General features: G+C 43.9%; 1 protein-coding gene across 1 annotated transcript in view; it reads left to right on the top strand.

The window, feature by feature from the left end:
* Window positions 1–18,528, top strand: part of LOC126260339 (synaptogenesis protein syg-2-like) — a 138,695-nt gene that overhangs the window by 96,778 nt on the left and 23,389 nt on the right. The window contains exon 11 of the mRNA XM_049957664.1: window positions 10,331–10,627. Within this exon, the coding sequence (XP_049813621.1) occupies window positions 10,331–10,627 (297 nt within the window). The remainder of the gene's footprint in view (window positions 1–10,330; window positions 10,628–18,528) is intronic.

Raw genomic sequence — 18,528 nt, 5'->3', positions numbered from 1 at the left:
CTTCTCGTTTTCCACGACTGTAGAATCCACGTGTTTTTGAGGCAATGAACTCGTCGAGCGTGTTAGGACCGCATCTTCATCCGGGAAGGATTTTCCTTGAAAGTTGTTCGATAGAGAGCGGAAAAAATGAAAATCTGAGTGCGCAACGTCGGATGAATACTGTAGTTGCGGAACGACTTCCCAACCCAACTCCTGTACAACCTTTTTTGTCAGCCTGGTAGAATGCGGGCGGGTGTTATCGTGAAGGAGAATCACTTCACAGTCTTCTTGGACGTTGCTCTTGTATTGCGTCTGCAAGACATCTCAGCTGTTGACGATGTACGGCTTATGGCAGCAGTGATGCTTACGCCTGGGGGAAGCAATCAGTAGTACACCACACAATCGCAGTTCCACCAGATACATGAAATTACCTTTTGTGAATGCACGAACGTCTTTGTACGGGGACATACTACTTTGTTTGGGCTCTCGTATCCTTTCCTTTCCTTATGCTAGCATAAAGACACAATTTTTTGTCACCAACAGCAGTGCAGGATACGTATGGTCGGTGTGGCTTACGATCCCATACATCCGATTTTTTGAGCCTTCCCCATTACATACAAATGTCGCACGACGGTGGAAATATCACAGTTCCACATTTTCCAGTTACCGAGTACATTGAAGTGGATTATTGTGGATTAATGCGTTTACATGATCTTCATCAAACGCAAAAGGTCTTCCTGAACGTCGAGAGTCGCTAACGTCAAAACGATCCTCGTTAAAACGAGAAAATAATTTTGTTTCCATGATGTGTCCTGTGGCATTATCCCCGTGCACAGCGCAGATGTGCCGGGCTGCCTCCGCTGCAGTCATCCCTGTACTGGTCTCAAACAAAAGAATATGTCGCAAGTCTTCCGATTTCTTCACTTGGCACTCAGGCACTCAATTTTCTAGTGTCCACAATTCCCCTTATTATCTCCAAATGACAAGAAAACCGCATGTAAACTCAGATCGCGACAGTGAACTACAAATGAAAAATGACAACCGACAAATAAACAAATAGCAACCAGAATATCAACATGCATAACAAAAACGCGACGAACTTATGCACCAACCTAATAATTAAAATTTGCTGCATGAGAGGGCCCACACAAAAAACGAGTGATCGTAGAGCAATGGAAATTTGTGCAAATAATTGCAAGGACTTTGTGGAACATAAATTACGAATAATCTATTGAAAGAAACAAATTGCAGTTCCCACGTGAGAGGGTAACACTCAGTGTGGCCACCATCTGCATCCACAATAGCCTGAAAGTTTGCACGGATACCATTCCTCAACTGTTCTTAGCATTTTTCGAGGGATGAACCATGGAATGTTCTGTAATCGTGACACACCTCATGCACTGGTTGAAGATCACACATTTTGTCCAGATTTCTCAGCCATGGCAACAGTAACTTCTTCGAGAACTTGTGGTGCAATTGGCCTTCGGCGTCTTCCAGGAGCAATACCCCAATCACCAGTTAATCCGAACATCGTATCATTTTCTTCAACCCCGGTGCGTAAAGAGGACCTTCACGTAATCCTTTAATGCGTCGATACTGGCGAAGAGCAGCAGCACTACTGCTGTCGTTTCGATATAACAGCTTGACAAGTACCTGGTCCAGACCCATGTTGACTATCTGCAACTCTAATGCCCATTGATGTCTGTGTTTCAACTCTACGTCGTCGTATCAGTGCCGGCGCTTAATGGCAAATCATTACATGGCCACAACTAACAACGAAACTCCTACAGCGCACAGTCTGAACATCATTTCTATAAAGTCGGGTGCCCGTGAGGTAAATAGCTTTCCTTCCACACAAGCTCAAGTAGAGAAAGTTCAATTATAACTACCCTATACATTCCAGAACAAGTTCATCAACGCAACTAATTCAAAGATCCTTTTAGAGCGGAAATTCCGTCAACCTTTATCTCCGTAAAACAATATCAATTTATTGATATTATTTCAGATTGCATTTTGAAATCGATGTTTCCTCCTCATTGTTTAACCTTGGTTAAGCATAAGGGTCCGTAGCTGGGTAGCTGGACACACGATTTTGGATACGTTTTGTAATATCTTACATACTAAGGTAGGTTTTTCAGCGTTGGTAGTTGCTAACACGGAATACAGATCGCGAATACGTCTGAGTAAGGGATGTCAGTCGCAGTTTCCAATCTTCTGCTGATATTTGAGGAAGTGACGATGAAGAAGCGAGGTCATCCTTCAACAGTTAATTAAAAAACAAATTGTGTGATGCACATTTTTCGAAACTTGACTTTATTTACCCCACACTTCGAGACAGACGCCAAGTGCGAAAGGAGCCGTGGGCGTGTCTTCGTTGGTGGTGGCCCGTCCATTAGATGAGGGCTTTGAACCTTGTGGACTCGATAGCACTGTTCGAGATGGGTTATGTATCAGCATCGGCTGTCATCCTTTCTCTATTGTTTCTGTGGTCTGGAATCGGAAGATGGTTTTGGTCTAGGCCTCTACACTTTTCCATCCCCTTCGTCTCCGGGTGACGTTTGCAACTTTCATCCATTTGACACTGTCTGCTGTATTCAGCTCTTAGCCTCTTTCTGCTACGTTCATCCACCATCCCCCCCCCCCCCCCCCGCACCCTCACCAAACTGCCGATTTATTCATCTGTTGGCGTCATTCTAGTACCTTTATCCGCCCTCTTCCTGCTTGCCGGTTTTTCTTAGGTCAGTATGGTTTAACTCTTACGTGGATAACACCCAGAAACTGGGACCCCGTAATTGTACATCTGCATTGTGAAAACATAACCATTATATAAAATCTGTGCAAAAATCAGTCTCGATCGCGATGGTTATTAAAATGATCGGTTTCGGCTTAGGTATAGGCCGTCTCCAGAAAGCAGCATCAGCTGAAGTTGAGGATGAGTAGAACCCTCAGTTTACCTCAGTCGCTGAAACTGCATTGACTGAGGTCAACTGAGTGCTCCACACATCGTCAGTTTCAGCTGATGGTGCTGTCTGAGATGGCCTAAGCCTAGCCCGGAACCAGCTATTTTAATAAAATAACCATCGGATCAAGAGCGTTTTTACAGCGATTTCATATATATTACAATATTATTGTTTTCCCAAAAATGTTATAAAATTTTTTTAAAGCATTACAAATATGAAGATGGGTCTATACTGACGTGAACCCGGTAGTTGCGCATAAAGCACTTTCATATAGACATGCGCTTTTTGGAAACACGTTATCGTTCTTTAATTTGTAATTGTTATAATTTTTATGATAATTCCAATGATTATTGGATTTTGAGTGATTTTTATTATTATTATTCGATTTATTGGCTGGCCATTAGCTATTCGATCTACAGGCGAGATTTCCAGTTCTCTTCTGTAGCAACACATTAGAGAAGCCCGTACTCCCTTGCTGATTGAGGTTCTTATGGCCTACGTTTCACCTCTGTACCAGCCTACACGCTAAGGACCTTCAGATAAGACTTCTTAAAACCAGTTTATACTTGATCTACGTTTATTTACTTCAGTAGGAGCGACCAGATAAGAAAGATAAACTGCATTTCTTTTTCTGCTAAGTACATGCAATATTTATAAACTTGATGTTCGTAAACCATTTGCAGAACGTTGAACCATCCTTAGCTTTTCAAAAGTATCTGTATAATTCGATAATGAGTGAGGTATGATGACGATGCACACACACTTTTGATGTTTCCTGTTTGCATAATTCCTGTGGTATCGCGAAACTCAGTAAATTACGTAATACAATCTGACAAATCGAAATTGAAATGTAAAACAAGCTTCACTTCGAAAACGATAGGTGTAATCACCTTTCAAAGCGGCAAAATGTCATTAAAAAGTAATGTTGATAGCAGATATTGAAATGGAACCGAAACAGATTTTTACCGCTTCTGTCCCTTTGATATTCGACGTAATAGTCCTGGCTCTATTGACTTGTATAACACGGGAATGAATGCTGTTCAAATTGCATGAGTGACATGGATGTACGGGAAACCGTTGAAATGAGATACTTTTCTTCAAATAGCAAACATAAAAAAATTAAAAACGTTTATACAAGCTATTATAGGTGTGACCTTTGTTTATGAATTTTAATCTAGTGCAATAAGTATGTGTTTACGACCACGCAGTAATGGGGCTACTGCGGGCTGGTGAATGTATAGTTAAAATTACGAGTACGTTTAATATAACTTCTTTCGTAAAAAATGAGACAATTGTAATAAATAAATTTGGGAAGTGTTAGTCTGGCAAGTTCTTGTGTAATCAGCGAACACAGGGAATGAGCTGAAGAATGAAGGCAGGACAAACGTGCAATAAACGTGATTGTATGAGACTAGAGTAGCCTTTAATGTCCCGGCGACGACGGCATCAAAACAGAAGGAGCTCCAACGGGGCTGGGAACGGAGGGTAATAAAATCGACCGTGTCCTTTTAAAAGCATTTTCCTCGAGCGATTCAGGTAAATCACTGAGAAACGAAGTCTGCATGGCAGAACGGGAAATTTACCGCTATACTTAAAAGTGCTACAACTGTGAAAGAGAACTCATACATATCATAAAAATGGATGTATTTATGTGTGTATGTACGTTCCACGTCTCCCCCCTAAGCCAGTGGATTTCAACTAAACTTGGTACACATATCCCTTACTGTCACGCAACAGTCGCTGTACAGTACGAACCACCTACCTGTCATATTTCAGATGATATGACGTCATTAACAATGAAGGGCGTGGAAAACTGACGCATCACGCATGACGTTTGAATTTATTACTTCTGTTCCATTAATTATATTAGTAATAAATTTTGCACACAGTATCCAGATATGCTGCAGATTGTACCTAGAAAATTATATCATTGTGTAACACATAGATCACGAGATATGACCTCATAAACACTGAGATGGAAGAAAAAAATGATGATTTAATACGTTTATTCTTTACAGGTGCATTCAAGTTCTAAGGCCTCCGATTTTTTTTCTCCGGACTGGAAAGAGATAGAAACATGCGCATTGTTTTAATATGAGGCCGCGTTCATTGTCAATACGTCCCAGAGATGGCAGCACCGTACGGCAGATGGAATTTTACCGCCAGCGGCGAGAATGACAACTGTTTTAAATACTTAAAATGGCGACGTTTTCCTTATTTGAACAGCGTGCAATCATTCGTTTTCTGAATTTGCGTGGTGTGAGACCAATTGAAATCCATCGACAGTTGAAGGAGACATGTGGTGATGGAGTTATGGATGTGTCGAAAGTGCGTTCGTGGGTGCGACAGTTTAATGAAGGCAGAACATCGTGTGACAACAAACCGAAACAACCTCGGGCTCGCACAAGCCGGTCTAACGACATGATCGAGAAAGTGGAGAGAATTGTTTTGGGGGATCGCCGAATGACTGTTGAACAGATCGCCTCCAGAGTTGGCATTTCTGTGGGTTCTGTGCACACAATCCTGCATGACGACCTGAAAATGCGAAAAGTGTCATCCAGGTGGGTGCCACGAATGCTGACGGACGACCACATGGCTGCCCGTGTGGCATGCTGCCAAGCAATGTTGACGCGCAACGACAGCATGAATGGGACTTTCTTTTCGTCGGTTGTGACAATGGATGAGACGTGAATGCCATTTTTCAATCCAGAAACAAAGCGGCAGTCAGCTCAATGGAAGCACACAGATTCATCGCCACCAAAAAAATTTCGGGTAACCGCCAGTGCTGAAAAAATGATGGTGTCCATGTTCTGGGAGAGCGAGGGCGTAATCCTTACCTATTGCGTTCCAAGGGGCACTAAGGTAACAGGTGCATCCTACGAAAATGTTTTGAAGAACAAATTCCTTCCTGCACTGCAACAAAAACGTCCGGGAAGGGCTGCGCGTGTGCTGTTTCATCAAGACAACGCATCCGCACATCGAGCTAACGTTACGCAACAGTTTCTTCATGATAACAAGTTTGAAGTGATTCCTCATGCTCCCTACTCACCTGACCTGGCTCCTAGTGACTTTTGGCTTTTTACAACAATGAAAGACACTCTCCGTGGCCGCACATTCACCAGCCGTGCTGCTATTGCCTCAGCGATTTTCCAGTGGTCAAAACAGACTCCTAAAGTAGCCTTCGCCGCTGCCATGGAATCATGGCGTCAGCGTTGTGAAAAATGTGTACGTCTGCAGGGCGATTACGTCGAGAAGTAACGCCAGTTTCATCGATTTCGGGTGAGTAGTTAATAAGAAAAAAAAAATCGGAGGCCTTAGAACTTGAATGCAACTCGTACTACTAAGATACTCCTACAGTCAAGGCAACTAAAGGAATCCATGACATAAGACATCGCTTTTGACAGCTTTCAACTGTGAAGCGCAAACGGTTGTAGGCGGAAACAGTAGCCGTCTATAGAGCTGTTTCGGTACAGACGTTTATCGAAATCGCGTTCTAAACGCGCGAAGCAGCTGCGACCAGCGCACAGAGAATTTGTATCCTGTACGTTATATTTCTTAATTTGGATACTGTACTTACACATCTGTACATTGTGCATATTTTTTTGTACGACTGTTTAATAATTTTAAAGCTATTTTCACGAAATAAGGAAATGAAATTTTTCCATATTGCATTGGAATTACAGTTAATTTTTTGTTTTCGTTTCTAATAAAAAATTGGCAAAATAGCTACTTGGACAGTGACGGGCTCTTTAGCTAGTAATTTAATAAATCAGACACAGAAAGTTTTGTTTTACACTGTTGTGATTAGAAACCTAAGTTATTTGATGTCTCACTGTGTAACTATCAGACTACAGATACTAAGGTTCTTCATTTACTTGTCAGATGGTCCTCTCATTTATTTTGACACTCATCAGCCTTGTTGTCAATGGCAGTGACTTGTAAATGTGAACGATGCTAAGTAGCACTATGGTTTCTGGGTCACATTACAATGGAGGTCTCTTTATAACTAGCTGCAAAGTCGGTCCAGAGGTTTCGGATGCAAGTAAGGCTACACCACCTCAGCAAAATTATGGCTGATAAAGCCATATGCAACTTCAGTGGTGTCAAACGAGAGCTCATCATAGGACAGGGTGGAGGTCTGTTGGTGTTTTTCTGCAATTGATAGGCATGTGTTGGTTAGAAGGAGCTAGCTGAGGGCCTGCAACCATGTTGCCTGTATGCTAGACACACTGGACTTATACCTGGAGTTATAATGTGGGATGCGATTTCGTATGACAGCACGAGAACTCTCGTTGCTATCCCACGCCCCCTGACTGCAAATGTATACGTCAGTCGATTCGACCTGTTGAGCGGCCATGCATAAACAGCATCCCAGTGAGTGTTTTCCCACAGGATAATGCTCGTCCACATACCACTGTTGCAACCCAACATGCTTCCGAGAGAGTGTTGACACATTGCCTTGGCCTGCTGGATCACCATATGTCTCCAAGCGAGCACAAATGGGATATCATCGGACAACTCCAGCGTTATCCACATACAGCATTAAATGTCCCTGTATTGACCGACCAAATGCAACACTCATGGAACTCCTTCCCACAAACTGACATCCGGCATCTGTACAACACAATGCATACACGTTTGGATGCTTGATTCCATATTCTGGCAGTTACACCAGTTATTAATGCGCCATCATTTCACATTTGCAATGACTTATCTTGTCCTTACATCCTTACATTAATATGTGATCCTGCAATGTTATTCAGTTAGTTATGTTACGTAGACAGATGCATACCTGAAACTTAATTACTCGACATTAATTATTTTGTGATGTTGCTATTTTTGCGCCAGTGCATAAAGGGGTGCATAACCTGCGTAACATTTTTGTTATACGTAGTTATCTACCTGATTATTACTAAAAACAAACTATATATGCAGCAAAACTGAAATTGCCTGTGTTTAATTCCGGGATTTATTGGAAAATTGTTGATTTCTTACGTAATATAAAGGAAGTTACAGTAGAAATAAAATATGCAGATATATCGTATGACGCTAAAAAACACAATTTCCCAAGAAAAGGCATAATTAAGAAAAACGCCCCAAAACTAAAACATATGAAACATCGCTTCAAGACTTGTGGAGACTATACAACACATGTTTCTGTTATTTGCAAACAAATTTCACGATTGTCAATAACAACAGAAAACTCTAGCCTTTGATCATGATGAAAAACATTCTGTTGATAACAAAATAGCAACAATGACTCTACTCATTTATTATGTTTGTGCATGTAAACAGTACTTGGTTCAAAAGGCAATGCTTTGCTAACTTAAAAGCGCAGAAGTTACGCGATCAGCTAACTTTTACTATCTATTAAATGCCATTTATGTTTTGTAAGGAGATAAAATACACAGTGGACTAACACAGAATGATGTGCGGTTCTAAGTTTGAGCAAAAAATAAAAAAAACAACAAACAAAACACAGAGGTTGTCGGCTTGACAACAGTTATGTAAGTTCCAAAAACACAGAACTGTAGTTTGCGTAGAGCTCAAGTGTAGATGTTACTGTACGGAGCAGGTAACTTTTTTATATACTTCGACACAGCTGCGCTCTAGTACATCTGTGCTACGGCACATGTTACGAATCGAAACTTGAAATGATGCTCTGTCCACTGATTTGTGTAATTTTTCTGTATGTGGTGTAGTTATTGCACAATATTCTGAAATACTGGAGGTACTGGTGATTGGTGAGGAACCCTCCATTTTGTCTATCAGCCAGAGATGCATTTACGCCCTGTCTCCAGCAAGAGGGAAGAATTTACGCTGTCAGTGTGTAAGGAGATTCACCGTACTGAGCACGCGCTACAGGTACACTTGCTTTCTCACAAAGGCCAGGTACAGTGCCTCCAACTGCAATGAGGTGACAAAAGTCATGGGATAGCAATATGCACATTTATAGATGGCGGTAGTACAGCATACAGAAGGTGTAAAAATGCAGTGCATTGGGGGGAGCTGTCATTTGAATTCAGGTGATTAACGTGAAAAGATTTCTGACATGATTGTGGCCGTACAACGGCAATTAAAAGACTTTGAACGCGGAATAGTAGGTGGAGCTAGGCGCATGGGACATTCCATTTAGGAAAGTGTTAGGGAGTTCAGTATTCCGAGATCCACAATGTCAAGAGGATGACGAGTATACCGAATTTCAGTCATTACCACTGATGACAGACAATGCTGTGGTAGATGGCGTTCACTCAACGACAGAGAGCAACAGCGGTACCGCAGTGCTGTCAGTGCTAACAGACAGCAACAATGCGTGAAAAAAACTGCTTAGATAAATTTGGGACGTACGTTAGAACAGTGAAGCGAAGTTTGGCATTAGTGGTCTATGGCAGCAGACGAACGGCCTGTGTGCCTTTACTAACAGCACTACATCGCCTGCAGTGCCTCTCCTGGCCTCGTAACCTTACAGTTTGGACTCTGGACGGCTGGAAAACCTTAGCCTGGTCAGATGAGCCCAGATTTCAGTTGGGAAGATCTGATGGTATGGTTCGAGTGTGGTGCAGACTCCACGAAGCCGTGGCCCCAAGTTGTGAATAAGGCACTGCCCCAGCTGCTGGTGCTTGCATGATCGTGTGGGCTGTGTTTAAGTGGAATGGACAGGGTCCTCTGGTCGAACTGAACCGATCATTGATTGGAAATGGTTATGCTCGACTACTTGGAGACCATTTTCAGCCCTTCACGGACTTCAAGTTACCGAACATCGATGGAATTTCTATGGATGACAATGCGCCATGTCACAGGACCACAGTTGTTTGCGAATGATTTGAAGAACACTGTGGACAATTCGAGCGAATGATTTGGCCTCCCAGATCGCCCGACATGATTCCTATCAGACATTTATAGGGCGAAATCGAGAGGTCAGTTCGTGCACAAACTCCTGCACCGGCAACACTACCTAACGTAAATTATCCTAAGGACAAACACACACACCCATGCCCGAGGGAGGACTCGAACCTCCGCCGGGACCAGCTGCACAGTCCATGACTGCAGCGCCTTAGACCGCTCGGCTAATCCCACGCGGCGGCAACACTTTCGAGAGTACGGATGGCTGTAGATGTAGCATGGTTCAATATTCCAGCAGGGCATCTCCAGCGACTTGTTGAATCCATACTACTTCGAACCGCTGAAGTACACCGCGCAAAATGAAGTCCGACACGATATGACGAGGTATCGAATGACGTTTGTCCCCTCAGTGCTAGTCGTCAGGCACAAGACGAGTCCACTGGACACAATTTGTATGTGTAAGTGGAAAATTTTCTCTTCGACAACAGGTTCAGCCTGTAAGGAATGGATGGTGTGGTAATTAACCATGGCGCATGGTGTGACGGCAGGCGCCCCCGACCCGCCGGCCAACTGCTCGGTGCTGAACCAGACGTCGCACTCGGTGGACGTGCGCTGCACGGAGGGCTTCGACGGCGGCCGGCCGCAGGTGTTCCTGCTGGAGGCGGCGGAGGCGGCGTCGCTCCTGCCGCTGCTCAACGTGACGTCACGCGCGCCCGCCTTCCACGTGGGCGGCCTGCAGCCCGGCGTGCAGCTGGTGCTGCGCGTGTCCGCGTCCAGCGCCAAGGGACGCAGCCGAACCGTCTCCCTGCGCGCCGCCACGCTGGACGGGCCCGAGAGGATCGCCGGTACGTCTCTGAACTCTCTGCCCACCTCTGCCTGGGGTACCTCACACTACGCACCCTGCTGTTATTGGTAGTCTGGCTACGTAACGTGGCAACGAGAACTAGTATTAAAAGCGTAGCACGGGCCTTCGTAATATTTAAAGGAAGACCGTGATGGCACCGCCAGTGACTGTATTCTGTTACAGCTCTTAGCGGCATACAGTGTGCTCCGCTTTGTAGCTGTAATTTTACTGACACTTGTCAAGTTTATGTCACTTAGAATGTCTGTAATTTTATATAGTTTTAATATCGACTTCTTATGAAGAATTTTGTATTACGACAGCATTTTCCTCTAAAAACTGTTCATCTCTTATTAAATGGAATTGTTTGGATCTATTAGCGTATAAATCCATTGTATTCTACATCTACATTTACATCCATGCTCCCCCAGCCACCTGACGGTGTGTGGCGGAGGGTACTTTGAGTACCTCTATCCCTTCTATTCCAGTCTCGTATTGTTCGTGGAAAGAAAGATTGTCGGTATGCCTCTGTGTGGGCTCTAATCTCTCTCATTTTATCCTCATGGTCTCTTCGTGAGATATACGTAAGAGGGAGCAATATACTGCTTGACTCCTTGGTGAAGGTATGTTCTCGAAACTTCAACAGAAGCCCGTACCGAGATACTGAGCGTCTCTCTTGCAGAGTCTTCCACTGGAGTTTATCTATCATCTCCGTAACGCTTTCGCGATTACTAAATGATCCTGTAACTAAGCGCGCTGCTCTCCGTTGGATATTCTCTCTCTCTTCTATCAAACCTATCTGGTAAGGATCCCACACTGCTGAGCAGTATTCAAGCGGTGGGCGAACAAGTGTACTCTAACCTGCTTCCTTTGTTTTCGGATTGCATTTCCTTAGGATTCTTCCAATGAATCTCAGTCTGGCATATGTTTTACCGAAGATTAACTTTATGTGATCATTCCACTTTAAATCACTCCTAATGCGTACTCCCAGATAATTTATGGAACTAACTGCTCCCAGTTGCTGACCTGCCATATTGCAGCTAAATGATAAGGGATCTTTCTTTCTATGTATTCGCAGCACATTACACTTGTCTACATTGAGATTGAATTGCCATTCCCTGCACCATGCGTCAATTCACTGCAGATCCTCCTGCATTTCAGTACAATTTTCCGTTGTTACAACCTCTCGATATACCACAGCATCATCCGTAAAAAGCCTCAGTGAACTTCCGATGTCATCCATAAGGTCATTTATGTATATTGTGAATAGCAACGGTCCTATGACACTCCCCTGCGGCGCACCTCAAATCACTCTTACTTTTGAAGACTTCTCTCCATTGAGAATGACATGCTGAGTTCTGTTATCTAGGAACTCTTCAATCCAATCACACAATTGGTCTGATAGTCCATATGCTCTTACTTTGTTCATTAAACGACTGTGGGGAACTGTATCAAACGCCTTGTGGAAGTCAAGAAACACGGCATCTACCTGTGAACCCGTGCCTATGGCCCTCTGTGTCTCGTGGACGAATAGCGCGAGCTGGGTTTCACACGATCGTCTTTTTCGAAACTCATGCTGATTCCTACAGAGTAGATTTCTAGTCTCCAGAAAAGTCATTATACTCGAACATAATACGTGTTCCTAAATTCTGCAACTTATCGACGTTGGATATATAGATTATAGTTCAGCACATCTGTTCGACGTCCCTTCTTGAAAACGGGAATGAGCTGTGCCCTTTTCCAATCTTTTGGAACACTACGCTCTTCTAGAGACCTACGGTACACCGCTGCAAGAAAGGGGGCAAGTTCCTTCGCGTACTCTGTGTAAAATCGAACCGATATCCCATCAGGTCCAGCGGCCTTTCCTCTTTTGAGCGATTTTAATTGTTTTTCTATCCCTCTGTTATCTATTTCGATATCTACCATTTTGTCATCTGTGCGAGAATCTAGAGAAGGAACTACAGTGCAGTCTTCCTCCGTGAAACAGCTTTGGAAAAAGACATTTAGTATTTCGGCCTTTAGTCTGTCATCCTCTGTTTGAGTACCATTTTGGTCACAGAGTGTCTGGACATTATGTGGTATTGTATTATATGTTAACTGGGGGCCTAGAAACATTGGAGAGGCTCCGTCCCCGCCGCCGCCGTAGTGGTCCACAACCCCACGACGACTACCGCAGTCCACCCCTCCTCCGCCGCACACCCAACCACTCGTTCAGGGGTTATTGTGCAGTTCGGAACAAGGTGGACACCCCTCCCCCCACTCCCCTAAGTTTGTGTGGTAGAGTAATGGTGGCGTACGCTTACGTGGAGAACTTGTTTGCGCAGCAATCGTCGACATACTGTAGCTGAGGCGGAATAAGGGGAACCACCCTGCATTCTCCGAAGCAGATCCCTGTGTGTCATATCCACATGTAATTCTGTCTAGATCATCGTATTTCAAAAAATGGTTCAAATGGCTCTCAGCACCGTGGGACGTGACATCGGAGGACATCAGTCCCCCAGAAGTTAGAACTACTTAAACCTAACTAACCTAAGGACATCACACACATCCATGCCCGAGGCAGGATTCGAACCTGCGACCGTAGCGGTCGCGTGGTTGCAGACTGAAGCACCTAGAACCGCTCGGCCCACTCCGGCCAGCCATCGTATTTCATTCCACTGTATTAACTCTGTTTTAAATTTCTTAATATTCAGCTTATAAATTGTCTTGAAAATTACCTTAGAATTAATATTACTTTTTAATTGTTCTTTGGCTGACTACGAAAGATTCGCTGAATCTCGCTATTGTAGCCTTGTACTTTATCTCTCGCATTTCGCACGTGAGACAATCATTGAACATTTCTCTGCGTTCAATCAAATATGGAAGTGATCAGGAAGTATGGGACGCTAAATTTATCTACCCACTGAGATCACTATGAATTACATTCAAGTACTCACTGTATTCCAATCAATACCATGTCTCCGTTGACACTGTGCTTCAGGACTCTTTGAAACCCTTGATCATGGAAAGTAGTTGAAATTTTATGTTTCTTGAACAGCTTGCCTGTGTCAGTTGTATAGTTTTAGAGATTTCTTGAATAGCAAAATATTTTGTACTGCAAGATAATTCTCTTTTTTTGGTTTTTCTTTTTTACCGTGCTATTATTAAGATGAAAAGGTGAACTTAGTTGACGATGATCTGTTGACATTCGGCCCGTGCTGTGTACGGTAGACAGCGCACCGTTAATTCAGTACAAAACCTGACAAGCAGGGCGGCGCGGCGGTTGGCGGTGACGCGCCAGTCTGCTGAGCGACTGCTGACGTGCTGGAACTCCGGGCACTGTGACGGCTAGGCAGCAGCTCCCACTGACAGCCGTTCTGATACGCAGTCACAAATTGCGCGCCCTGCCACTCGCCAGCGGCGATGGCTGCATGAGATTGCGTCCGTGGAACGCGTTCCTGTGTTCTGTGTTGGTCGAACCGGTGACACGCTTTCCAAGTGATGGGGATAAGCGTGATATGGGGAGAAGGGGGGGGGTGTTGGCGGAAGGGGAAAATAGGTCACTGCGGGTTGCTCCATTTCGCTTCGGATAACAGGAAATCGCGCATATTTTGTAGGGGTTCATTTCTCTGTCAGTTAAAGTATTCGTTCAGTCATCCGCAAGCTCGCAGCTGTGATAAACAAGTACTTTCTGTCTTTTTAGGGTTCGCAGTTACCGTAATTTAATGAAATCACGCGATTGCGAGACTCGTAGCTCAAAAACTATTCAAAGTAAAACTCTCGAATAAAATGAGTGTAATATTGTATAGTTCCTATGGTCATGAAAGATTTTTACAACTTTAATGCAATATTAATTTTCATCATTTTTCTAATTTTTTTCTGAAAAACACCATATAAAATTGAATGAAAAGTTTGCCATATTCTTCAGCATTTGATTTAAAAACAATGTTAGGAAGCTTCTATAATATGTTGGGTAGAGAGCTGCTAAAAAAGAAGCAAATAGAAACAGAGGCGACCCCAATGACTCATAACAAAGTCGTTCTCGATCGCCTGCTGTTTATGTTTCAATGCAGCCCGTCTCAACCAAAGTGCAGCGCGGGCTCAAATATTTGTTATTTAATTATATTTTGCACTTTTCAGTCAAGTGGTTCTATAAAACCTAAAACTCATCTCAACGTGTAATAAAAATTGGTTCAAGCATATGTAAGTTTAATTTTTTATGGAAATTCTGTTTATGCTTGATTCATGAACCAAAGGTTTTTAAAATTGTTGTAAATTATTGTTATCTTATTTTTGTATATCTTCATCAAAAACAGACGTTCAGCTTCAAAGTGAATCGCAATGCCTTGAAATCCGACGTAAGTTTCTTGAGTGAAACGGTAGACAAATGATCGCGTTCGGAAAATAAGACAAACTTTATCCAATCTTAATCCGTAAATATTTAAGAGATAAGTGACGAAAGTTGTTTTCATTTACAGTAATTGACACATGTAAAAATTATTAATGATGTTAAAAGTGAGTTGTCAGCTTTTTCATTTTTCTTCCGGTCTGAAATGAAATAACGAAACAAGCAGGGGTAGCAAGTAGCTTAAAATAGCATTGAACGTGGCACTGCATCACTTAATATTCGATGGTCTGGCAAAAGGAGGAAACATAGTGGTTTTCCATTGAAATCAAGACGTTTTAAATTTTAACATGGTTTGCACACGTAGAAGAAAATTGGAGAATGTGTGAGACCACTGATAATAATAAAAGTGATTCACTAGTGACGAATAAAGGGATTATCATGAAGCTTTGCACTGAGGTGACTAAGGTTAGGGGCAGCAATATGTACATATACAGAGAGCGGTAGTATCACGTACCAAATGGTTCAAATGGCTCTAAGCACTATGGGACTTAACATCTGAAGTCATCAGTCCCCTAGAACTTAGGACTACTTAAACCTAACTAACCTAAGGACATCCCACACATCCATGCCCGAGGCAGGATTCGAACCTGCGGCCGTAGCAGCACCGCGGTTACGGACTGAAGCGTCTACAACCGCTCGGCCACAGCGGCCTGCTGGCACGTACTCAGGGTACGAAATGTCAGTGCACTGGCGGAGATGTCATTAGTATTCAGGTGATTCATGTGAAAACATTTTCGCCTATAATATGGCGGAACGACGAGGATTAACAGGCTCTGAGCGCGGGAAGGTAGTTGAAGCTAGACGCTTGAGACTTTACGTATTGTAAATCGTTAGGGCATTCAATGTTCAGAGGTAAACAATGTCAAGAGTATCCCGATCATATCAAATATGAGGCATAACGTCTCACGATGCACAACGCAGTGGCTGACGGCCTTCACTTAATGACCGAGAGCAGCGGCGTTTACGTAGCGTTATCAGTGACAACAGAAAAGCGACACTCTGTGAAATAACGGTAGAATTCGATGCAGGACGTATCCATTAGGACAGTGCGGTGAAATTTGGCGTTAATGGGCTATGGCAGTAGACGATTAACGCGAGTTCCTTTGCTAACAGCATGACGTCTCGTGTGCTCTTGACGATATCGTTTGGAGCCTAGACGACTGAAAAACGTGAATGGTCAGATGAGTCCTGATTTCAGGTGGTAATAGCTAATGACAGAGTTCGAGAGTGGTGCCACGGTGCCATGGACCCAAGAATAAGGCGCTGTGCAAGCTAGTCGTGGCTACATAATGATTTGGGCTGTTCTTACAACGAACGTACCGGGTCCCCTGGTCAAACTGAAACGATCACGGACTGGAAATGGTGATTTTCGGCTACTTGGAGACCATTTTCAGCCATTCATGGACTTCATGTCCCCAAACAACGATGCTCCATGTCAGTGGGCCACGGCTGTTCGCCGTTGGTTTGAAGAACATTCTGGACAATTTGAGCGAATGATTTGGCCACCCAAATCGATCGACATGATCCTATGGAACATTTATGGAACATAATCGAGAAGTCTATTAGTGCACAAAATGCTGCCCCTGCAACTCTTTCGCAGTTATGGACGTACATAGAGGCAGCATGGCTCTACACTTTTGCAGAAGATTTAAAAGGATGTGCGACACGATACTAGGATGTATGCTGTTGTGGCGTAACAAGCTAGCTACGCCACACTGAAGTAGCCGAAAGGGCACGCGTCAACTCACGCCGTCTTGCGTGAGGTCTGAAACAGGATACTTATGAATGCTATAAAGAAAAGAACGGAGCTTAGGTTTACTTAACTTTTATTCACTTCTGCGGTACATCGCTCTTGATAATACAAGTGAGACTCTCTCCAGATTTGGTTAATGGCGCCTTGCTAGGTCGTAGCCATGGACTTAGCTGAAGGCTATTCTAACGGTCTCTCGGCAAATGAGAGAAAGGCTTCGTACGTGTAGTCGCTAGCAATGTCGTCCGTACAACTGGGGCGAGTGCTCGTACGTCTCTCGAGACCTGCTGTGTGGTGGCGCTCGGTCTGCGATCACTGCCAGTGGCGACACGCGAGTCCGACATGTACTAATGGACCGCGGCCGATTTAAGCTACCACCTAGCAAGTGTGGTGTCTGGCGGTGACACCACATATGCCATGAATTTTATCACCTCCGTGTAATTATTTCCTACGAATTAAATAGAGTTATGTAATTAACATTTTGTTTGCTTGTCGGTATATGTGTGTAATCTTGTAGCAAGTCTCGCGCCGTAGAAACACAGCACGGGGTTATAGGAGCCAGAACGGCGCAGCCTCTTTGTATAATGGAATGTCAGCCGGTAATTTCTTTCTAACTGTGGCTGTGTCGTACCATTTCAGTCACCCCTGTGGATGCGACACAGCTGCTACATTTCTGCACTATTTTCCGCTTTATCGGTTGGCCGCTCCATTTTGTTTTGGCTCGTGTAGCCGCGAGCTGTGGTACTGTGGAGCAGAGATATCATCGTGTACCAGGCATGTTCACATGTAGAAAAAAAATGTATTCGCAATTGTGAATACGATTGTACTTCAGCTGCACAATTTATTGGTAATTGAAAATTGGTGCCGTAGTGGGATTCGAATCCGGATATCCCCGTTATCGCGAGCTATCGGCTTAACCACTTGGCTGTAAGGGCACGCCTCCCTGACCGACCAAACCCTGGTATGTCACTGTGAGTCCACGACGGGTAATCGCAAAGATGCTGCGGTTTCCGCACAGGGAGACATTTATTTATTATTGCCGATGGCTGTCTAGGCATGTCATGCTGATCAGCCGTGTCTGCGGTTTATGGTGTATTATGCAGTGTTCTTCAAACATGCATGCATTTCTGAAGGCACTGCATAGTATACCGTAAAACACAGACACTATAAAATAGTATTACATGCTGCGGTGAGCGCCACTGGCGTCGTAGCCGGATATGAGAAGCAAGACAGTCCGAGCAGTGGCAACACCGTGCGTGCTACGGCTACCTCAGTAGATATGCCAAACAGATTATTAACAACAACAACAACACATGCAAAGCACACCGGGAAGACTCGCTGGCTGGCCAGACAGACCGACTTCGATACGTCCGACAGAGGGCGAACCATCGTGCATTAGAATCGAGTCTCTCCTTCGGCCAACATCGCTCTTGCGCAGGCTCAAACACTACGCACCATCCTATTTAAACGAGCAAGCAGCCTCTTTCAGCCAGTTCATCTCATTTAGCTCTACTTCACCGTTACCTATGCCAACCATCTGGAATTACGAACACGCTCCGAACTCTGTTCTGGCATTGTGGTATATTCCGCCATTCATGGCCAACGCTTGGATGGACTGACGGGCTACTGTTTATTGGAACGGAATTTGGCTTGTGAACTGGGCTTGAATTTTCGTGGTGTGTGTAAAGAAAACATGCGTCGGTGAGTGATTTAGTGTTCTCTCAGTCATAATACATGCCGTGTCAGGTCGCGACAGTAATAAATAAGT

The sequence above is a fragment of the Schistocerca nitens genome, chromosome 5 (assembly GCF_023898315.1).
Source record: "Schistocerca nitens isolate TAMUIC-IGC-003100 chromosome 5, iqSchNite1.1, whole genome shotgun sequence".
In the NCBI taxonomy this organism is placed as follows: domain Eukaryota; kingdom Metazoa; phylum Arthropoda; class Insecta; order Orthoptera; family Acrididae; genus Schistocerca; species Schistocerca nitens.
Note: the sequence above shows the minus strand (reverse complement) of the source record. Positions and strands in the feature narration are given on the sequence as shown.